The following is a 24173-nucleotide window of genomic DNA, read 5'->3' on the forward strand; positions in this document are numbered from 1 at the left end:
TGAAACTTCCTGGAGATTAACTCTTGAGACTTTGTCTCCTCTATTAAACGTGAGTCAATGGGTTCAACCAAACTGCACAAATTTAAAATGGCAAAGGACAGCAAATGTGGAGTCCCAGAAGTTGAGAAAACCAGCCTAAGAGTTTTCAAAGCTAGGTCTCAACTGTTTTGAAGAGAGGAGTCTAGTAGACCCTGTTCCCAAAAGATACAGGGATCATTTTCTGCATTCCACACACTACGTTCCCAGTCAGGGGTTTCTGAAGAGGTAAATACATGCAGCAAAACTGCTTTCGATGAGAGCACTGCAAAACACCATAAACATTCCTGACCATGTATTTTCAAACATCTGGTTCAATCCAGTTTTAGATGAAAGAGATATTCAGTTGATGTAACCTTGCTTCCACAAAGTCCCATTTTAATCACTGACTGCATAGGAATCAGAATTTGGGCTGTGCTTAAGTTTTCAAGAGATTGCCTAGAGCAGCTGATTATCTTGTATTTTCCAGTAAAAGGTTCAGTGGGGCACTTACTAAAACAAACAAAAAGCCATTATTTTAGCAATGTAAAAACTATAATTTACCTCCAATAAAGAGATCAAAAGATGCTCTTTTATAAATAAAATTCCTATCCCACAGACACAATGGTATGTACAATAACATCACACTTTGCCAAAAGATTCCAGTATAAGACACAGTAATTCAAAAGAAACAAAGTGTAAGTTTATTGGACGCCAACATTTCTTAGGCAAGATCTAAGTAAAGAAACCACACAGTAGAAAAAGGTGTACAAAGCAGCAATGGATTTACATTACATTAAAGAAAAAAGTTACCCTAAGCTATTAAGTCTCAGTCCTAAAAAAAAATGTAAAAACCCATCCTGGTGTATTGAACAGATATAGAATGATTATAAGGTATACAGGATTACAAAGCCAGCTTCTTTTGCCTTACTTCTATAATCCTTTAAAATGACAAGTGATTTTTGTAACTAACTGGAAAATTCTATAGCAAATATACTGGATAATTCCAATTTCTAGAAACTGTAGGAAACTATTCCCCTGTACCCAAGCACTAAAAGTGATCCCATTTTCCTGCTTTTTAAAAAGGGACACTGTCAAGATTAAGCCTTAAAATGTGTACTTTATATGCATTTTGCATGTTACATTGCAAAAGATAGTTTGCCCTGGTTTTATGTACATATTTTAATTAAAGATGCTGCTGCAGCAGTGGGAAGTTTGTCTTTAAAAGGTAATGTATGTTGCTGAGAAACTGGAAAAGGAAAAATGAATCGAGTCCTTTCTTTTGGAATAGTGAGAGAGAAAGCAACATGAAAAATAAGCTCAACCCACAGAATTCAGATACATTTTTCAGACACCATTGCAACAATTGAAGATGTCTTTAACAGGCATTGTCATGCCCAAGCAGCTCAAGTGTTATGACTCAATGGTTTAAAATTCTTTGATTTTATTAATATCAAGTATTCTTAATACAGGTAAGTACATTTACTGTATACAACCTTTCTCTTGATAGTGTCCCTTTATGTACAATAGTTATAGTACAGTTTTTCACAAGTCATTTTAAATAAACAAGAATCAATGACATTAAAAAATACTATCAGGCTGTGTTCAACAACAACAACAAAAAAGATTTTAACACTGATTATTCATTAACAGCAACATTAAAAAAAGCCAAAACTAACAAACAAAACCCTAAGCTTGCTTTGATTTTTATCTAAATCTTCTGGTAGGAAAATGTAAACAATTTTATTGAACAGTATAGGCACATGCCAGATTACAGGCTCATGCCAGATATTTGCACCCTCTCTGTTAGTGCCAAGAAGTTAGGCATAGTCTGTCCTTATTCCATGTGAGAAACTTCTAGTTTTATCACTGGAAGCTTGGAACAAAAACAGCATACATGTAGATTTAGACCAAACCTGCATGCCCTACTTGGAGGAAAACAAACATCAGACAAATTAATCTACTGGGTATCACTAGAAGGCCTGCCTAAATAGGAAATGCAGGAACAAGTCTCTTACAGCTGTGTTTTGGTTCACAGATAAGGCCACATTTCCATTCTGAAATACACAAGACAAACTCTAGTGTCACCCACTGCTTCAGCAGGTTATCTGCTCAATTGACTGTCACAGGGTGTTTCACTCCCCTTTGCCAACCCCCCCCCAAAACTAGAGACAGTATTATTACTGGTTCATGTCCTTTGTTTTTTGTAAAACTACAGTACTACACCTTAACTGTATATGCAGTTTTTATGTAGAGGAAAACTAATTTTAACATTTGGTTCTAGGACTTAAAAAAAAAAAATAAATCTGTATGTATTTTGCTGCCATTGCTCACTTTCAAGGTTGATTATGGTCCCAATTTAGCAAAGAAATTAAGCACATCTAAAAAAAATTAAGACTGATCTTAATGGAACTTAGCCATACACTTAAGACTCTTTGCCAACACAGTGCCTGAAAGGCAAAGAAGTCCCCAAACAAAATACATTTCATGGCTCAACCCTGCTTCTTTTAAATGCAATAGAAGTTTCCACTGTACCTCCATTGAAGCAGGATAGTTCTCTGAGATTTATCTGACAGATTATAAAAATAGCAAAAAAAGAGAAAGAATTAAAGATTCTAATCTATATATTAAAACATCTGCACATTCCTGTCACAAATTTTAAGGAAAAAAGCAAAACACTTTTTATATTTAATAAGAACTCTATCTTTGTGTCACTTGAGTCACAGCTACAAAATTAAACAAAATATGATGAAGACAGGCTTTCGTATCAATAAATTTGCCTTTTATTTTGGCTGTGGCCAAACTAGACACTCTTCAAAAGACCTTTATTTATAAACAAGCAACTAACATTTTTTCCATAATTTAACTTCTTAAACATATATTAAAGTTTTATAAGTGGAAGCATATTTATTCCGTATCCTCCAAAATAAACACTTCTATCAAGGGCTTTTTAAGATACTGTATAAAAGCTAATAGAAAACCAGAACTGTTATATAAACATCTCATATTTAAACTTCAGAGATCCTGAATTCCTTTACTAAACAATAGGAACTGAATTTTAAAAAAAGCACAGACACACTCAAATTTAAAAACAAAACTTTAAAAGAAAAAAACAAACCCAAAACAGAATAATTAAAGAAAATCTTAGAAGGAGGCTATTTAGACCAAAAATATTGTATGGATTTTTTATAATACATAGTATACTAGGAAAAAAGTCAATGTTTCTTCAAAAATGTTGCACAAGCTTTTGATGTAAAGTATGTGGAATTTATCATCATATTTCCATAGCAGAATCCCAGTTGGAAGTTAGATGACTATGACAAAGCTGAACTAGTTGCCATCGTCCTTTAGAAAGCGCACTGATTTTGAAAAGGCTACATATAAACTTTCAGACTGCTGTGTAGAGGAATAATTGGTGAAAACTCAGGAACCATCTTCAAAAATATGTTCGTATTTTATATGCACAGATTTCTTAAATACATTTAAAGGATACTTATCAAAGCTTTGTTTTTCTGATTTTGTTAAACCAGGTTAAGGGCAATAACCACTTTAATTTGAAATTGTTTCTGGTAAGAAAGAAATTTAGTCTTATTAGGTGGAGTAAAAAAGTTGATAACTAGAAACGTCACTATTAAACAAGTATTTTGTTTTAACTGCAATATCACCAAAAGAGTTTAACTGATATTCTAACAAATTAGCATAATTGTATTCAGCTACAATTTGCCTGAAAGAGGACAAAAAAGAACAACATGTACTATAAGAAGTGTTTAGTAACAATTCTGGATTTTAATAAAAAATGAAACATAAGAGTCTTGAAACTAACACTGCAATTTTTTGGTAGCTGAAAAAACAACAGGGGTCCATCCTGAGCTAATTCTTTCAAACTTAACTTCAGAAAAAATAATTTAAAACAAAAATCTGTTGGAAAAAATGGTGGCACACTTGGGCTTTCACTGAGAAAAATCTATTCCTGCTGTGCCTAAGGGTGCCCACCCTGATTCTCATATGATACACTTATGCTTAATTTTGCTAAATCTTGGTGTCAGCTTGCAATTCTTCTTACTTTTGAGTCTGGGATGCTGAAAAAAAATTCATGGTTACATACAGAATCAAAGCCTCGCTCCTGCTTCCCCTAAACTGGTGACCAAACTCCTGTTGCTTTCAGCAAACAAACACAGACTGAGTTCTGACTATGTAGTGTGGAATGCAATCCCTCTCTCCCAGCCCACACAGGCTAAAAGTACTCAGGATCATAAATACTGTTTGCATCGTTTATGTTCACTTTAATCTGTCACCACTCCATTAAGTTTAAATTCTAGCAGAAGAATTTTTCACTGTTAGTTTACCACCTATTTCTGGGTAAATATTTCTTTTACTTACAGAATAATTTGGGACCCTTACTGTAGCTTCTGGTAAGTATCTGTGATCCTACTGACACTAAACACTCCAGCTGTGATTTGAGGTAAAATAATGGAACCACACAGAATATCTGCAGCCCATCTTTACCATGTTTTTCAACAAATTAGAAAATTGCAACACAGTATCACATATGATAGAAAGCGACAGAAAGAAATATTCTATGCATTGTATTCATAAAACGCAGTGATTGTAGTGTGATGTTTTTTCCTCTGCTTTGAGCTGGATATGTATGCTTAATACAAATTTCAAATACATACTTCTTCATTTATACAGCTGTCTATATAAATATTTACATTTTTAGGTTTTGTTAAAACATATCTTTGTACTCACGGCCAAGCTTATTACTGTGTGTTGGCACACAACTCATCTTCTGTCCCTTAATGAACTCTCTTTTTATTTAATAGTTATACATTCCTTTGTAGTTAGAATTACAAACAGTTGTACAAACAGTGGAAACAGAATTACGAAAATTGTCTGATATCCATTCAATCTCAGTTCATACTATAAACGGTACCATTTGCATTATGATGGCTGTTAATACAATGACTTTAGCTACCTAAGTATCTATAGTAAATTAGTCTTTGGGACATTATATAAAGCAAAGTACACTCCCCCCACACACACCTCCGCCCCCCCCAATTTCCCTTAGAAACTTATAATTAAATGGCTGAAAGCAGGCTTGCTGCTACTTTTTTATATAAAATCTTAGTAATAATATTGCTGACTTTAGATTCTATTTTAATTTGCACAAGTTCCATATAACAACAAAACAATTTATGCTCCCTTAAAATATCAAACATTCGTATCCAATAACATCAGGATTACTCAAACTTGAGGTTTATTTGTTATTGCTAAAGGTTTCTAAGACCTAAGTCAATACAGCAAGACACTCCATCCACTTCCTCCCTAACTGCAAGTGCATGGCAACTATTTATATGGAGCTTGCGTGTTGGTTTCTTTTAAAAAAAATTAATGAAGTTGGTTACAGTATTTCACTACTATAAACTCACAGTTAGAATCCAAATTGTTGTTGCTCTTTCATTTAATATATAACTTTATATATAATACACACGCACACACCAACATCACAGGATGAAGATCCATGCATACAATCCAGATGTGATCATATTTCAGTGTTAAATGAAATAAAAATTATTCTGTTACTATTAGATCCCAGGCCACAGTATTTTAAATTACTCTGCTTTCTGCCTACTATTGAAGTTAATTTACCTTAATCTTCAAATTCAAGCAGCACCACAAATTCCAAATTTGTCGTCATCATCGTTATCGTTGTTTTGATCCTCTTAAATTTATACATAGTTTATATAGCATCATCTGAGATCCTGAACACAGCCTCCACTGAACCAGCTTTTTAAGGTACTTATTAAAGCTAATTGTGTGTTTGTTCATGGCTCCAAAGACTAAAAGCTGTCTTGAAAGTTCTATGACAGAGTTTACACATGTATTGTCTTTTGAATGTGATTGCTGAGAGTGGTGGAGCATGATAGAAGAGTGTATCTGACTCCTGCGGTACAAATAATTTTTCAGTAGTACTGGAGCTTTCAGACAAGCCTGTTGGACTATCAGGCTCCAAAGGCTGGATTTTGGGGAGGGGTGGGGGTGGAGGTAAGGGTGGTGGTGACGGGGAATTCGCTGGTGGACATATCTCAGGCTCCTTATTCGTGGACTCCTCTGCAGCCTGTGACATATGAGACTGGAAGTGACTCCACAGCCGGAAATTGGTCCGGAAGGCCTTGTTACACACATGACAAATAAATGGCTTCACAGAGCATAAGAGCTCTTGGTGACGCTCCAGCTGTTTGCGTACAGTGAAAATCTTCCCACACTTTTCACAGGGCCACAAACCAGCATCTTTGTTGGAGACTACTTCCTTAGGTTCTCTGCTTGTCTCAGTGACCTCATCCTCTATATCATCTGCTGGTTCTTCTTTGATTTGAATTTTAAACTGCTTGGAAACACTTAAGTCTTCAGGTAGGCATGAGGAATCTTCAGAATCAAAATTTATTTGTTCTGACGAATCGCTGAATACACCATCTTCCTTTGCAGCAACAAAATTGTTCATTTTATTGGATTCTGATTGAGGAGGCAATCTTGATGAACTCGTTATTTCTCCATTGTGATCCAGGATAGGTAAAGAAAAGTTCTCTGATGGAGCCATTGTGTTTTGATTGTGAACTTCAACTTGATGACGCCAAATGCTAAAGGATGATTTAAAGGTACGCATGCACTCAAGACAGGTAAGCTTCTTGTATTCACACTTGCTTTCATGCTCATGCTTCAGCTCTGGAGAAGAAAATCTAAGGCTGCAGTAAGGACAGACAGTAGCATTTCTACAGAGTCGTTCATGATTTCCCTGTTCAATAAGTGAAGAGAGCTTAGCATTGCAGAGACGGCACTGATAAACCTCTTTGTTTTCTACTGGACTTTCAATATGAATATGATCTTTCTGCTTAGGAGCCTTATTTCCTCCAATTGGTTTCTCCCCTGGGTGCATTTTTATGTGCTGTTTAAATTGCGAAAGGAAACGATAAGCTTTCCCACAGTAGCTACAAATATAGGCTCCTTTGGTTCTCGATCTTAAATTCCTTTTGATGACTTGTTGTGCTTGTGAAGCAGACTGTCCCTGAAAACCTTGTTTGCCACGTCTTAGTTTAACAATCAGAGCTTTCTTGATTTCTCTCTCTCTTACTATATCGATCAGTTTTCTTTGGAATTTTTCATCCAAAACAGCATGGGAACTGGAAGCTGGTGAGGGATTCTTCACAATTCCATGTTGTGTCTGACAGTGCGTCCACACTTTGAAATTTGTGTGAAATCTCTTGTGGCATATGTCACAAGCATAGGGCTTCTCTGGATTATGATACATATTAACATGACGATGAAGACCTGCTGTTGATCTGAAAATTTTAAGGCAGTGCTTGCATTTGAATTTTTTATTTGGTCTTGCTTCTTCCATCTCACTGTATTCATCTTTACTGACATCAGAATCAGGAAAATCAGCATCAAGGTGCGTAGGGCTTGAGCCTTCCTCAAAGTTATCTTCTGACCCAGGAGAACCCTGCTCATCTGCCTTCAGTTTCTTAAATGGTAGTCTTCTATCAGCTTGAAATCTTTTTGCTGGAAGTCTACTTGGTTCCTTATGATTATCCTCAGTTTTAAAAGGAAAGTCTTTATTTGTTGATGCTGAAGCATCACCCACTGTAACTCTTATTATTTCGGCAGGATCTGAAAGTGGACTGCTAGGTTCAGTTTTTATTTGTACCTCTGTGAAAGGGGAAGCAACCTCCCTATCAGTTGACTGAGAGGCACTGAAAGACCTAAGGCGATGTGGGTGTATTACCTGTGGTTTTTCATCCAAGAGCAACTTCTCTGATGACTCTTTCAAGGATGACTTTTGAGATACAACATTAAATGTCTTCTGGGAATCGTTAGTTCCCGGTGAGGAGGATGATGATACCTGTGAAGGTTTTAGGTCAACAGAAGGTGAGTAAATAGGAACTTGGCTGTCCATGGACAGTGACCTTCGAAGGAGACTTTTTACAAGTGGCCCGCTTCTGTCAATACTTTGGTTTTCTGGACCAGATCCACTGGATGGGATTACTAGCCCTAACTTTGAGTAGTATAGCAAATTCCTGTCTTCACCTTGACCATTTCCTTTTCCTGCCTCTCGCAACAAAAACGTCGATTCTGATGTGCCATGCAGAGACAAGACTGGTGGACGCAGTCTTTTTAATGACATCTCTGCAGCCTTTCCTCTTAAAAGCTGACCACTGCTTCCTGGTTCATCGCTCGCAATTTCTTTCTCTGCTAAAGGCATCTGAGGCAGTACTGTGTTCCTTTTCACTAAACCACCTCTGGTCTGATCCTCCACAGTTCCAGAAGTTTCGTGAAGCTTGGTATAGCTCACAGGGCTTTCTTTTAGCCATCTCCTTTCAGTCAGTGGTAAGTTGTGAAGGGTTTCAGGTGGTTTTGTTACTTGTGGTCTACTGCTAGTTTTGACAGCAACAGAGGGTGAAGGTTTAGAAGTATGGCTTAAATCATGTGTTTGATTTATACTTTTTGCTTGTGCTTCAGTTCTGTTCTGACAGACAATGACACTTCTCTTCTGAGAACTGCTTTCGTCTTCATCTTGATACACTATTTTCTTAATGGGGCAAGCTGGAAAAGGAGCTTGAGGACTCTTAGAAACAATGTTTGTAAGAAAGGATATTCCAAGACTGTAGCCCAGTTCTTGCACAGCTGCAAGACTGCCTTTCTCAATGAACAAGGATGAAGAATAAATGTAGTTTAACACGTTATCAAAAGCATCTGGCTCACAGAAGTCAAGTTGAAACACTGACTGACACTCATTCTCCTTATTCGTGAACAGAGTCTGGAAGTATTCACTGCTGGCGGCCAGAACGTTTTTATGAGCTCGAAATTTCTGATCTCCTACTATAAGAACAACATCACACAGCTGTCCCTTTAGACGCTCCTCATTCAGTGTGCTTAGAAGCGAAATGGCATGTGCTGGATTTATGTAATGCAAGAGCCCCTCCATGATTCTGATGTTTCTGAAAGAGAACAACAACAAAAAGAAGTTGTAGGTTGCCTTGTTAGAGATAAACACACCTAATCCCTCTGTACTCGATACACTGGCTAAACTGCCATCAATAGCGCTGAAGAAAACATCTTGTTTGGAGGAAAGGTATGGAAATGAACACTGTTACCTGCAATAGATGCACAGGCACAAAAAAAGCCCACTTCCAAATACACTGTTAATCGCTGACCTTACACCAAGAATATTACAGTATTACACCTAACTAACTTGGGGGTGGGGGTGCTGTGTTCCGTGCCTGCAATGTACCTATCCACACGAAGGAACAGTTCAGTCATTTCACTCTTGATCATCTTTCTCTCAACTTTAGCTTTGTGAATATCTACCTTGACAACTGCACTGATAAACTCTTGAATCAGGTATCTAAAGTTTAGTTCTGTCAAGTCACTTTTCTGAGGCTAAGCAACCCTGACAGTCTCCTGCTGACTAAACAAATTAACAGGGTTTTGTTTTCATTTTTAATAGGATGATGGAAAGGGCATTAATACCGGGAAGGGAAAAGGAAGCAGGATTATTGTCTGTAATCTAGATTAATTCATCATGTTTGATTATGCTTAGGAAGTGTTGTTAATATACACTTCTAGCTATCAAATATGTGTCACAACTGCACTGACAGGATCTAGTTTCTTGGAGATGTCACAATTATAATTGAAGTATCCCTGCATTGCTTTGTTCTAGCTTAAAAGCAATCACAGAACTGAACCTCCATGTTACTTATTAGCATAAAAGCACTTTACGCCCATAAGCCATATACTTGAGGAACAGTTACCCTCAGATGCATCCAAGAGTCCAATAAGCACAAATTAAACTGTAGAAATCTCTCCATGTTCCATATGCTTCAAAACACAGCTCACTGCATACTACAGGATGCTTCAATAACTCAATAGACTGCTCCTGATTAGATCTTAACAAAAGAAGAGAATCGGGTTTTAACCTAGTTTAAACAAAGAGCTTCTGTGGCATGAATTGGAATGTATATATTTGTGCACATGTACACACAGAGAGAAATCAGCAATATCCAATTTTTTTTTTTCATGGACACCCTTACAATTCCATTCAAGTTAACCTGTAAGAGTCTTGAGACTACCTTACTCCATGGTGGGAGTAAAACAAGTCGATGTGTCTGGTAAAAGCAATTCTCTTCTTTTTACAGCTGATTTGAAAAACTACTCTTTAGTTTATAACTTACACATGATGTATGCTACTACAACAAAAAGGTTTCACTGTTCATCATCTTACAAGCAAACCTGAAAAGTTTATCAAAATAAAAAACTATTAAGAAGCTGTAACCCCATGGTTAATAGATGAGGGTGATAAATCTTACAACTAATGGACATAAATAAGTGATCAGAGTTTAAATTGGTATTATTGAGAAACAACTTAAAGGGTGCAGCATACAGTGTTTCAGAGCACTGATCACAACACAGGACTGAGCTACCACTTCTTCATCTGAAACTACTGAATGAGTTAATAGTGTCTTGGCAACAGCAAAAGCAGAATTCTGTTTCCTCACCAGGTCTTTACCGACTGTTTCAGTGTCTTGCAGTGTCATTTCATAAACACTAATTTATCCTTAATTCACCTCAGATAATTATAATGCACAATCCCCCCACACCTCCATCTAAAAATAGCAGAGCAGTCAAGCTTCTAAGAATTTGACAAGCCAATCTGTTTTGGTTTGCTTTCTATGTTTTGCTTAAAAGTACTGCATGGGGCTGGGTGAGCAGGGTGTGAGTGCACTACCCTTCTCCTTTGTGGATGCCACTGCAATTTAAAGCGGTGGAGTCTGGCTGGCCCTAATCCAGTCTCGTGGTCTGAGCACCCATTAACACTCGGGAGTGTTATTAGAACAAGTGTTCCAGGAATTCATCTTTTCCTTTAGCTTCCTCTGAAAGAAGCTGAATTTGCAAACTCAAGTGATTCTTCTGGATGCAAGTTGCAGCATGTTAGATAGAGATAACAGATCAACAGTGTGCTTATGAAGGAAACTTGAACTAAAACAGTATTGCAGAGACACCCAACAGAAGTTGCTGCAGAACCCATACTTCAAGGACACTGTGGGAAAGGAGTATATTAGTCAAATGTTTTGAAACATTTTCAAATCTTTAATTTTAATCTGCTTTACCCAGGCCTTGTGTTTTGTGTAATACATTCTCAGAATAAACACCATCTAATTGCTCTGTGTTCCTCAGTAATGCTATTAGTAGAGACGTGTAAAATCTATATGTCTAAAGCACCATCCAACAGTCTCCCATCCTTCTTTCTACATTCTCCTTTTTTATTCATAGAACACGCTCAAATTATTACATTAAACAAGGCAGAGATAAGCATCCCACTACAATCCTCCCTTTCATTCTCAGAGCAGTCTCTTCTGTCCAGTGAAGAAGGTAATTGTCACTTTAACAGTAACCAAGGCTGCAACATACACAAATGGCAAGGGACCAAATTAATCCTGCAAAGGCAGCTTTAATCCTGCTATTTCCTAATACAAGTGCTTGACTTTCAGCTTAATTGCCTTTAAACACAGCAGTCAGAAATAAAAAAAGCTATGATACTTCAAGAAACAAAACCAGAACCGGTTTGCAGAACCATTTCAAGACATTTACACAGATCATCTTAAAGCCTGAAATACTTGGATGTAAAACCCCCTCAAAGATCACCAGCGTAAATGTAAAATGGCATTAAAATTCCACTACATGAACACTTTTCAGTAACAAAGTCGATCCATGACATTCCTGCTCTTTTGTTCATCGTAGCTACACGCTGCTGTTGACTCCTCCAGCTGTGCCAGTACAAATATTCACAGATCTCTATAACACAGCAGATCAGACAATAAATAAAAAACAAATAATATTTATTTTCAAATGCCGGTCAATTTTAATATTAAACCACAATCTCAAGAACCATTGCATTGGCATAACTGAATAGGCAGCAGATAGCGGCAGCAGAGCAGCTGTAGGAAGACAAGAACTCCTTACAACAGTTTCTCATCAAAGTCAATGCTTGGCTGACAGTGCACAGCCCTGACACAAAAGGTGTGCCTAGCTATTGAGTAGATAACAGGACCACGGCAATCTCTTGTAATACTAGATTTGATTCCAGGCGTTGAGGACTCATACTTCCTCAGCTGAAGATTATTTTGCCATTGAGTACCTAAGCTCTTTCCTCCAGAGAATCTGTTTCTATTCCCTTCAACCGTTTCTTCCAGTCATCTTCACTACTGACTGGAAACAAAAGCTTTCCTCTTTTCTTCCGTCATGTTCAGGTGACATCAAGGAAACTGTAGGAGCATATCAGAAATTCTCTCATTGTCTGTGTTCAGGCCCCACATGCTATAGCAGCTGCTGGTCCTCAGGAGCAACAGTGATGACAACACTCCAGAAAGGGTGAGTGCAGCAGGAACACCTGCAACCTGCCTTCAGGAGGCCAAAAAGAGATTTTAGTGTCAATCTTCAACAGCCCTCTACTGATCTCAGCAAACTAGATTTCAGAAGCCTAAGTACCATGCTTAGTACAAGGTTTATTTTACTTTATTTTTTGAAGAAGGAGAGAAAAGGACACCTCTACTAGTTCAAAATTACTTTCTGCGAAAACGTAATCTTTACTTGGAGAAGCTCTCCACCAGGAAAACATGAAAAAGCTTAACCTTTAGCCCAGCAGTTTATTATCTTCAACAGCTACCTGCCTTTGAAGTGGCAGTTCCACTTTGTTTCCTCTGTCCCTTACTCTCACATCTCCTCCCAGCCCTGTGGTACCCTCCTCCTCTTCACCAGCTGTGCTGCTCATTTGACCTCCCAGTAAGTTGATTCAGCTCCCTAAAATGAAGCAGGAAACAAGCAAACAAAAGCAATCCAGCTTTTTATACCTGTTTGCTATTTTATAGGTTATCAGCTTAATCAGCTCACTGAGAGGTCAGATGAGCATCAGAGCTGCATTCTTTGTCAGCAAATTGTTCAATCGGCTTTGCCCATCTGAAACTTCACCTCCAGAAAAACGGTCACCACTGCTAAAACTTTACAGATAGAATGAGGCAGATCTTTGTGTGAACAGTTTCAGTGTAACTGCTTACATTTGCAGACACACAAGCAACTGAAGTAACATGTTGCCTGCTGACTCCCCTTATAATGACACAGCTGTCAGTTAAAGCCATGTTAAAAGCACGCTGGGGGTGGCAGTGGGAAAGACTTAGGTTCTGCAACATTAATAAGATGCAGTGTTGCAGCAAGGAGGCGCCAGGGCTGTGAGAAACTGCAGTTAGGAGAGAATACAAGGAAGGAGGAGGAAACATACAGAGAGGTAACAGGCAACAAGGGAGACCGAACAGGGGTTTCAACAGGGAAAACATACATAAGATGTGTGGTGGGGGCAAACCCCTAAAAATCCCAAAGAAACATGGATTATAAGACTCAGCCAAGAAATACAAGTGACTTTCTGGGGTATCGCCAGGTAAATGCAAGAATGTCATGCTCAGCTGAGTGCTTTGCAGAGGATTTGATGGTTCTTGTAATTCATGCACCATTTCAGACACAAGGGGGGGAAAGGTACCATTACTCATCAAGAGTCCAGATGCAAAAGAAACCTACACTGCTTAAACTTTTACTCAAGGATCCTATGCTGGATTTTATTATTTGAGTTTGAAAACAGTTTGTCAAATGCCTCTTCTCCCACCAACTGCATTTGCAACATACTCTCCTACAATACACATATATTTACAGACATACACACCCTTACACCCCCCTAAAAGCTTTGTGTTAAAGCTCCAAATCTGCAGAGCAAGAGTGTGCACTTCTGTAATCTTTTTCTAACTACATAGTTGAGTAATCTCTTGCTGCAGGTTTGGGGATTCTGTCTTCCTGCATTTAATGAAATGTGATTTCAACTGCTCTTGCTGTTTACCACTGCAGACAATACTGTGAACTTTCTCCATGAAGACAAATGTTTTTCATTTCCAATAGGTCAGCAGCAAGGACAGACTCACTGGTATGAAGACAGGCATAAAATTAGATTAAGAATATATTTGCTAGTGTGTGAAATTTATGTATTAATTTCCAGCTATTTATCCTCCACACATACAGAAGTAGAACTTTAGGGAAAAGAAGAAATTCTGTAATATTTGTGCAGTTCTCTATTTTGCCCTCCGCCAGAGACAAATAATTAGCAGTTATCCTGATACAGACTAGAAATTCTCTTAGAAATTAAAGGCTGCTTTTCATATTCAGATCATACCCATAGTTTGACCAATTGACACTCAAAATAGCTCCTCCTGACTTGCAGCAAACCACAAAATGTCAGAGTAACACCACAAAGCTCTATTTGTCCTTCTCTTTCTTGTTTACAAACAAGCAGCAGCTAAAGGTGCAATTTCATCTTGCTCTCAGTCCAGTCTAACTACAGATCACTCCTGCAAGCAGCAGTCCACATCTCCTCCCCACTAAGGACGGACTAACTTGCTGTCAGATCAGTGAACTGATCCAGCTGACCATGGGATTGTACAGCTACTGGATCTGAGGGAGAGGGCAGGAATGAGCACTGGCCGTGAGCTTTTCTGATTCTTCTTGAAGATTGAAACACAACAAACACAGTTTGACAAAATAATTGTCCTGGCCTCAGTGCCTCGACTGAAAAGTAACTCATCATCCCTATTGCTGTAAACTAAAGCAAGAGACTAAAAAAAGTTTAAAACCCATTTCCCTAAGGAGTTCGTCAGTTTTCATTCTCACATTTCGTAACATTGCCATTAAACTCTCTGATGGGACAAGACTAACACACTTGATGGCCATACAATTTAAGCACTTACAAAAACCTCACCCCCAGAAATATTTAATGTGATTTTTTGGTAAGAGATGCAGGAAAACAAGAATTTGAAGACAGGGAGACATATACCCCCTAAACGTGTACACTTGTACTCTTTCTACAGGTTGATTTTATTATTTTATTGGTAATGCTGAGATATACTTACCAAATCAAATAATATTCAGATATCTGCTCTACTGTATGAGCCACTCTTTCTTTGTTTAACTGGCCCAATTCACAATAAAATCTTGTCTACATACTGCTTTTCATTTTGCTGGTATAATTAAAATTACAAACCCTAATTATGGGTTTTATTTCTATTAATATAATTAATAGAATAATATAATAAATAGAAGAATATTTATATTAATATAAAGGTGCTTTTTACAGGCATAGTATATTTTAGATGGGAAGAGAAGCCAATTATACCCATATAAGGTACTTTTCATAATTGTGTTTGCACTAAGGTTTCTGTAAGAAAACAAGAGATAGGGGGAAAAGTCATGCACTTCATCTGAAACATGCAGAACTAATACAGAAGCTGACCCTAAAAAGTTGCCAAGTGAGAAACTTATGATTCAGGGAGTACAGGTATCTTCCACCCGCTGAAGGGATCCAAAGAAAACACCATTCAGTCATCATTAACTATTGGCAAGATACTGGGAAGGCAATACAGGATACTGTAAAAGGGGAAAGACAAAAGCAATTTTACATGAGTTTTACGTAACAGATTTACAAGGTCATAAATAGCATGTGGAAGATTTTCAGCTTAGTCAAAGTCCACCTGCATTTGGACGTAGGCAATGTCTCACATACTCTTTAAAAAAATCTTCCTCCATGAACAAGAACACTATGTATTTTTTCTTTATTCCTTAAAAGTATTTATGGGAAAGGAGCCGGTCCTATTCTCACTGAACTTCCAGGGAATTTGGCCATTGACCTCAATAGCTGAAGGACTGTACTCAAAGTTATGTCCTAGCACAAAACAAACAAATTCCTTTTGGTTGTGACATGTAGATGAAGCTGTGGCAAACAGTGATTAGAAATCACTGTAATTCTGCTCCTTTTCCTTCTGTTTCTTAATTTACTTTAAAATTATTTTTGTAGAGCATATTTACTGTACCAGGTACGCTATTCTCAAAAAATTCTCCAAAAGATACTCATAAATGTATTCAGACCAGAATGCCAAATAGTTTACCCCAGAACTTTTTAGCTGGTGGGCATCCACCCCACTGGGACTGCTGGTACACTCCTTGTTCCAGCATACTGTGATGTCAGGCTTGGTCCTGGCCTAGGCATGAGTCACACAGTGCTGGAGGGAAATCAGTGAGTTAAAAGGATGGGGGGGCCAGGGGCTGGCAGGGACACTCACTGTCCCCTGTGTTAGAACTGTCCCTGTGCTAGCCACAATTTATCAGAGAGATTACTGAGAATGAATTGCAACCTAAAGATTACTCACGATGTTAAGTGCTGATGTAGGATAAACCACGGGTAAAGAGATTAATGCTCTGAGACGAAGAAGGGGAAAATACTTCTTCCTTTCCTGAAGAATGCAATTTAAATATACATGAATTACTATGAAAGGCCAAGTGTCACAATATTTTTTGAAATTTGACTAACGGATTTTTCATGCCTTTTCATCACAGATTGTACATAAAGATTTTGCAGAAAAGAGGTGTGGTGTTTCACCCTCAACAATCACAACCAGGTGATTTTAAAGCTTTATTTTGATGGGCTGTAAGGCTGCTGAACTAACTGGTGGTGGTAGTAGCAGAGGCAGAAAGAGTTTAGGAAGGTAGAAGAGTTGTTCAACACTTCTCTTGTTCATAAAATATGCCTGAACTATCTTAGAACAACATAATACATAAAGTAGCCAATAAGCAAAGACAACAGACAATTGGGGTTTTTTATTTCATTGCTGAATTAAAGAAAACAGAACTGCTGCCTTAAATATTATCAGTAAGGAAAAAAACTGGAAGAAAGATTACAGTGAATAACTAGTATTAAATCTACACCATAAATATTTGGGGAAAGCAACTCCCTCTGCATAGAATATCTATTTTAAAGCAGGGCATATTGCAGTCTTTCCACTTTCAACAAATGATTTTGCTGCCTCTGAAGATTTCAGCCCCCACTTCCAAGGATCTCAGATCATTAAATGTAGCAGAGTTCATTATGAAACAGCTCACTTGCTCAAAAGTTGACAATTTTTCTTTTAATGAGAGCTGGAAATAGCTGCAACTGTAGTGTGTGACTCACAATAAGTACCTCCCAGTGCAGCACAAACCATATGGTGGCTACAGCCCAGCTTCCTCCCACCAACCCCTCCTTCCTCTACCCGGTAAGTCTACACTTGTTTATAGACCATAGTTATCACTATTTGGCAGTTAAAACAACTTTCAAAACCTTGAAAACCATAATGGGAAGATACTTAATTTTTTTTTTTTGTTACAATAACTACTTCACAGCTACTGAAGTTCAAAAAGAAACTTCAATACAGTATGAAATCTCATGGCTTTCTGTAAAGTCATCCTTTTAAACCCCAATGTTGGCATGCCTGTAACTATTTTTAAGGAAAACATCGTCAGCCATTATTATGAAGATGAGCAGAGCACCAACTGTTCAATTCTCTGTGTCTCTAGCATCACACACACAAAAAACATGAGCTCACAAACCCCAGTATCTTTGTGTTATCAAGCTTCTAGTGATAAAGGAGGGTTCTCAGTCCTGAGAAACGTGCTGAATTTGAGTCAGCTGAGAGTATCACCCTGCCACTTGGACCCTACACAATAGCAAAAGGAAGCACAAAAGTTCACATTTATCATGCTTTCGTACCATTAAATGTACAGCACAAAGAGGACTTCAAGAATTTATTACAAGTTATCGCCCCTTTTTATATTAAGTAAGGCTGCCAATACATACTAAAGGATAAATTACCTTAAGTGTTAAAAAAGCACCCAACTCACAATGCCTTTAATCCTATTTTGGATCACAGGGCAATGTTGAAATTAGTGGAGGAACAAGAGCACCACTGAGAGCAAGAGACAAGATCACTCACTCTCAGTTCTGATCCCCAGGGGTTATCTTGGCTCCAGCAGGCTCAGGGGAGCTCCCAGCTGAAGAAACCCTAATAAATCCTGGTCCGGCACACATCGTTGTAAGTGAAAACTCCAGAGGTTGTAATTTGTGACATCTCCTTGCAAGTCCCTACTTAGAACCTGTGAACGACCATTCTTTACATGTACACAATCCAGTCAGGTTGGGTGGGTTTTCTACACATAGTGTAAACCAAATGTTCTTACAGATTATGAGATTACAACAGTATAGCACATGGGTAATAAAATTTCTGAGAGGAAGGGATGTCAGATCCCCTTCCACCCAAAAGATGGCCACATAATTTGTTTTTTGCAAACCAGGTTTATAAAAACAGTTGCCAAAGTTTGCTCAAAACTTCCCCTTAAGAACATCAGCATAACCCTGGTGGAAAATTTTAGCTGAAGCCGTTAGCTCACGAGTTTGACCAAAGTCAGAACAGAACACTCTAATTGGTAGTGTTCAGGCAATACAAACAAAGCAGTACTAAATTTACCACTCCTGATTTAATATCAAAAACCTTGTTGTACAAAAAGGCATTCTGAAAAAAAAATTACCTATTTTCATATTAACATATATGGATAAAAATGCTAACTAAGATTCTTCACTGTATTTACCAGAAGTTGCGTGATTATGTAATTCATCACAATCTCTTCTTATACCTACAGCCTACTTCCCTCTTCCACTGCAAGTCCAACAACAAAACAACTGAACAGGTTTTAAAACAAGTGCTGTTTAATTATTATGAAGAGCTTACTCAGTACACAATGAGATTCCACAATATTTCCCGTCTTGTAATAATGCCTTTAAATTAAGTTTTCTTGCCATTTGATATTTTACATGAGCCACATCCAATGCGGACATAAGAAGAGTCTGGACTTTAAAGAGCATTAAAGTAAAACTCGCTCGGACAGCCATGATTAGGTAAAATACCTTCCGCTGCTCTCTGCAAATGCCCAGCACCCGCTGGTACACACTGCAGAGGATTTTTTTACTGGTCTAGGAGATGTACTTTTTCCTACTCGTGAATAATACAGCCAAAGAGCCCCTGGACTAGTAAAGCTACACTTAATACCTGCATGTGCTTACAGGTCGCAGGAACCTTGCTGGATTGCTTTCCGCCCTGCAGTGTGCAGGCTAGCGTGGCTCTCCCCTCACGGCACACCGGGGAGGCCCTATGACACTGAGGCACAGCCCTCCCGGAACCTGTCATGGGTACGGATCGGATCAGATCAGAGCCGGTGTCCGCCCGGGCGCGAGTCGTGAGCCGCAGCTCCCGCAGGCGGCGGGCGAAGCGTCGGTACCACCAATGCGGGGCGACACCACGGCCCCCTGAGGCGGCGCCGCCCGCCCGCCGGGAGCAGCGCAGGTAGCGCGGCCGCTCGCGCCCTCCCGCCATCCCACGCACCGCCCCAGCGAGGCCGGGGCCTGCGCCCGCTCCCCGGCTCCCCCTCTCCGCACCGCTCCGCTCCGCCCCCGCCCCCCGCCGGCGAGGGCGCCGCTCCGCATGCGCCGTGCGGGCAAGCCACCGGCGGCGCGGCCCCCGCTGCGGCCGCCGCGCAGGCGCCGTTCCGCGGGATCCCGGCGCGGGGCGGGGCATGCGCAGAAGGCAGCCCGGGCAGGTCTATGTGGCGGGCGTGAGCCGGCTCGGCGGGCAGCGGCCGGTCCCTCGCAGCGAAGGGGGCATGCGCGGAGCCGAGGGAGGCGCGTTTCGTAACCGGCGCATGCGCAGTGCGCCGCTCGGGGACCGCAGCCCCGCTCGGTGGGGGAAAAAAAAAAACCACCTCAGAGTTACGTCAGGAAAAGACGCCTTTGTACACGGGGAGACCCAAACGGCGCGGGCAGCCCCCGGAACGGGCGCGAGACGCGGCCGTTACTCACCCTCTCCGCCGCCAGCCGCGCCCCCCCCTGCTGCCCCCCTCGGCGCCTCCTTTCACGGTTCGCCCGCGCGCGCTGCTGCCACCGCCGTGATTCCATCCATCTTGAATTTGACGTCATCCCACACCAGGGATGAGGTCATCGAAGGGAACGCTCGTCACGTGCGCAGCGCTCCGATTGGCCGGCGGGGGAGCGGGGGGCGAGGCGCTGGCGCGGCGGGGAGGGTAGCGGCTGGAGACGGTTACGGGGGTTCCCCCACCCGCCGCCCCTCCCCCACGAGCGGCGCGGCGCCGCCGGCCCTCACGCACGCACGCGCGTGGCCTCCCGCGGCCGGCTCTCGCGCGGCGGGGAGGGCGCCGGACGTGTGGGGGCTCCCGCCCCGCCCTGCCCTCTCCCCCCCTCCCCCCCCCCCGCTAACGGCGCGGCGCGCGCGGGGGGGGGACCGGAGGCAGCCGCGGCGGGGCGGGGGCTGACCGGACGGCACCCGGCGGGGACGCGGACACCGGGTGACCCGCCCTCCGCCGCGCCACCCCACCCCCGCTGCGGGGTCGGCGGCGGTGGGATTCGGTGGGGCACCGCTGCGGGCAGCCGCGCCCCCTCGCCGGGCCGGGCCGGGCCCCCCGTGCTGCGGGCGGGGGTCGGGAGGCCTCCGCGGGCGGCTTTATTTGCAGTTCACCTGATGTACTGGCCTGCTTCGCGGTGCCTGCTTGGTTTGTTTGCTCGGGTTTGTTTAATTCGTGGTTTTCGCAAACGTTAGGGGGGAAGGTCCGTTTCTGGTGGCGCGCACGTGGCGTCCTTGCAAGCTGGCCCACCGCTCCCTGGTGGGGGCAGGGAGGCGCAGGCACAGGCCCTGGCGGATTTTGGCTCGGACCCCTTGTAACGGCTGTGCTCATTCATCTCGATGTGATTTGAAACGTTATAATGGGCGTTATCATTGCTTTAGGCTTGCTTCTCGTTGAAATTATCCACTTTGAATTAAATACTTGAATAGGGCTTTATGTGTCAAAATACAAGTATTAAAATAGAAATCGGAATTAGGAGATTTGCCGTGTTTTTGTTGAAGGCTGCATTATCTTTTCATTAAGGACAGCTTGAATTCTAGAGATTAATATCTAATCCGCATACATGTTTTCAAACAGTGTGCTTTTAGATATTCCACCTAAGTCACAAGTACTCGAGGCAGCTACTAGAATTTCTGTAATGTGTTTAGTGCTGTGTTTAAACCTTTTTGCCAAGGTTTTGTTGCAAACAGACTAAACCTGGTGCAAGAAAAATGGCGATGTACCTCACTAGATCTAGCTCCTCTTTCCCCACCCTGGATGTATTTTTTCTCATTGCTGGCTCAAGGCAAACTTGCTAAGCTGCCTGTTAAAAGTGGTTGGGGTTTTTTTTCCTTCAGACTTCTGCCGCTGTTGCTTCTGCCCTGAGTGTGGCTCTGTGATGAGCTGGTGTGAAAACGAAGCGAGCTGCTTGGTTTCACCTGGAATAGTTCCCCAACCTCGTTTGTTGAGCAGGTGTGCAGACAAGTGCTCTGTCATAATGGGGCCTACTGTGGTAATGGGACCAAACAACTAGGGAAGTACTTGGATCTGTTCACATGAACAAGTGTATGCAGTGACACTATCTGTGCTGCCAGTGAAACATTTGTGAAGCTAAACAGCTCATAAATCTAGCAAAGCTGGGCCCTGATAACTTTTTTCATACGTACTCGGTTATTTCTCAGCCAAGCAGAAACAAACTAGTCTTGCATATTTTCTCTTCCACACCTCTGTAAAAGGGCATGTGTCACAGATGGAGAACCTCTGTGCTGGAATTACTCTGCTGAAAAAACTGTCCTTTAGGGTGAACACACGCATGTGTCTAAGAATGTCTTACTGTGCAGGTATTTATTACCGCTGTTTTTAATTTGTCAGTTTCTTTAGTGCAGCCATTAGAATAGAGCCCATGTAGTAGCTTGTATAGTATTGGCACCAGACAGCAGTTATTCCCTGTAGGTCTTACTTTAACCAGATGATTTTTGAGAAAATTTTGAACGTAATTCTCAAAGATTTTGTCGTTAGAAGAGACATAAGACTCAATCTTACTGTATTTCATGATTGAGTCTGATTGACTTCATATTATTAAAGTTGCACGGATGCCTTAATTCCCTGTAAATCAGATTTTTCTTGATTCTACTGAAATCTAGGCAAGGAATTCATGCTGTAGGATTTTTGGGGGTTTGTCTATTAAGTTGGTTAATTTTGTCAAATATACCATTTACAGTTATGTGAATACTTTCTTGTTCTTCAAGAATAGCTTGTTTATGAATGTTTTTCCCAAACATTTCTGATTTAAAATGCTTTGATGGAGCACTCTACATTGATGTATTTTTCATCTGTACCTGTGTGGTTGCAGCTGTTACTACCAGATGCCTGTTTGTTGAGTATAACGTCTGCTGTCCATTCAGAGTGTCCAATAGCTGCTCAGGTGAACTTTTGGTCATACTTGCCAACAAGCTTAATCACTGGAAATTTGTTAAAAACTGAACCTCTGCAAAATGTAGAATGTAAAGCAAGCTATTTTAAAAATATGGATGATTATGCACCGACTTCTTGAGAAAATTTACATGTAAAAATTAAAACACTTGCTTTTGTTTTATGTGCAGTGTACGAGAAATTACTATTTTTCATGGTGCAAATATTGTACTATAGGGCGAAGCTGTGTACTCTGAATAGTTCAGATTTTTTAATACTAACATTTGTTTTCATTTTCAATATAAAACCAATAGGAATAAAGTAATATCCTGAAGCTAGGCTGTCCTTTTTCTGGATCTCTAGTTTCAGGCCTTTTTGATGTATAGACCCCTAAAAATTTTTCAGTGAAGGTTTGGACCTTATGTGATTAATTTAAAACTAATGACGTCAGGTTATTTTCTTTCAGAGAGCCTGAGGGTATCTGAGATACCCTTAGGCATTCCTATATTAGCAGCTGAGAAAGAGTTTTGCAGAGAAAAGCTTGGTTTTGAGGAAGGAGAGGGGTTAAAGGAAGAAGAATGCACCTCAGAAGGGAGGATATACAGTCTTAATTTTGCTTCATTTCAGTGAGGGAACCCTGGCTAGGTATAGGTGTTAAAATTTTTCATCTTGGTAAATTTTCTTTGAGTCTTATGTCTATTCTGTACTTGGATAGCTTTAGGAGTATCTGCTGTTGCCACATCCCCTCCTAGGCAGTGTGGCTTTTCAAACTCTTGTTTCTCCCACAGCTGCTGTAATAGCAGGAATGCAGTACCCGAAGGACAGAGTGTTATGTCTGTCTTGTTTCCCACCAAAAACTCTGGAATTATTATTGCCAAGGACATGTTGCAGAGGGAGATAATTAATCTCTAAGAAGCTGCCTCCTCTCCCAGGTGGCCCTGAAAATCTTACCAGTGGAGCAAATGCTAACTAATGCTGCAGGACACGGCATGACTGTTACCCTGTTCCTTCCAATACAAGCTTCTATCCCAGAACTTCTGAGAAGCGAAGCGCTGTTACTTGTGATCACAGAAGACACTTGAATGAATCGGTTCCTTTCAGCCACTGTTGAATGTAACAAATGTTTCTGGAAACACTGGAAATCTAGCTTTATCAATTTGAAATATTCTGCCAAAACACAGGTAACTTAATGACTTGTCAAAATACAGACACAGAGTCTTCTACCAGTTTCTCATTGCTGGGAGCTGTGCATGGAAGTTTGTATGAGACCTCCCATAACAAATGCTAGCAGGTAAAAAGAAATCTTACTTTTTCTAGTTAGAACCTGTCACTTACGTTGTTAGGAAAGTATGGATGCTTACCAGTATTCAGAGAGACAACCAGACAGTAAGATACACAATGAGAATATTACAGAAATTACAGTGATTCCATAAGCAGCGTGAAGCAATGAACACAGACAAGACTGAAAATTTAAATTTCCTACCAGGAAAATAACTATAATACAGTATGATATAAAACTGTCTTCATTCCTGGTATTGCAGTTTCTGAGTGCCAAGTCTTGCGCTTTTTTAGCTGTCACCGTCATTATTCTGCAAGTAGCACAATCTAGTTCGTATTTTCCACTCAGAATCCACATGCCTATCGGGCAGTTTCAGATAAACACTGTGAGACAACAAGCAGCCAGATAGTAACATTACCCTAGGAAACTGCTAAGTAGTAGTAAACAGATACTGACTTCAAAAGGTGATAGTTCCACAGGTTGGACAAGGATTCAGGGAAAAATATGCTGCAAGTATTAGGGCATGCATTCTCTTAAGCCGGCAGAGGGTCATGGTACTGTGATTGTTGTTTAAAAGAACAATGTATCTTCATTTGCAACTAGTAAGCAATTTGTGGGTACTTTA

At 40.5% G+C, this 24173-nt stretch overlaps 1 protein-coding gene across 3 annotated transcripts; it reads right to left on the reverse strand.

The window, feature by feature from the left end:
• Positions 1 to 696: 696 nt before the first annotated feature.
• On the reverse strand, positions 697 to 21218 carry ZBTB21 (zinc finger and BTB domain containing 21). Of its 3 annotated transcripts, none has more exons than XM_037376594.1 (2): positions 20493 to 21218; positions 697 to 9008 (listed from the first exon to the last, which is right to left on the reverse strand). In XM_037376594.1, the coding sequence occupies exon 2, from the start codon at positions 8993 to 8995 to the stop codon at positions 5825 to 5827; it is 3171 nt and encodes a 1056-aa protein (XP_037232491.1). In that variant the 5' UTR covers positions 8996 to 9008; positions 20493 to 21218; the 3' UTR covers positions 697 to 5824. The 3 variants fall into 3 exon arrangements, with proteins under 3 accessions (XP_037232491.1, XP_037232490.1, XP_037232492.1); XM_037376593.1 differs by lacking the exon at positions 20493 to 21218 and adding an exon at positions 19820 to 19925; XM_037376595.1 differs by lacking the exon at positions 20493 to 21218 and adding an exon at positions 19014 to 19334.
• Between the last annotated feature and the right edge of the window lie 2955 nt (positions 21219 to 24173).

This window comes from Falco rusticolus, chromosome 2, assembly GCF_015220075.1.
Source record: "Falco rusticolus isolate bFalRus1 chromosome 2, bFalRus1.pri, whole genome shotgun sequence".
Taxonomy (NCBI): Eukaryota; Metazoa; Chordata; class Aves; order Falconiformes; family Falconidae; genus Falco; species Falco rusticolus.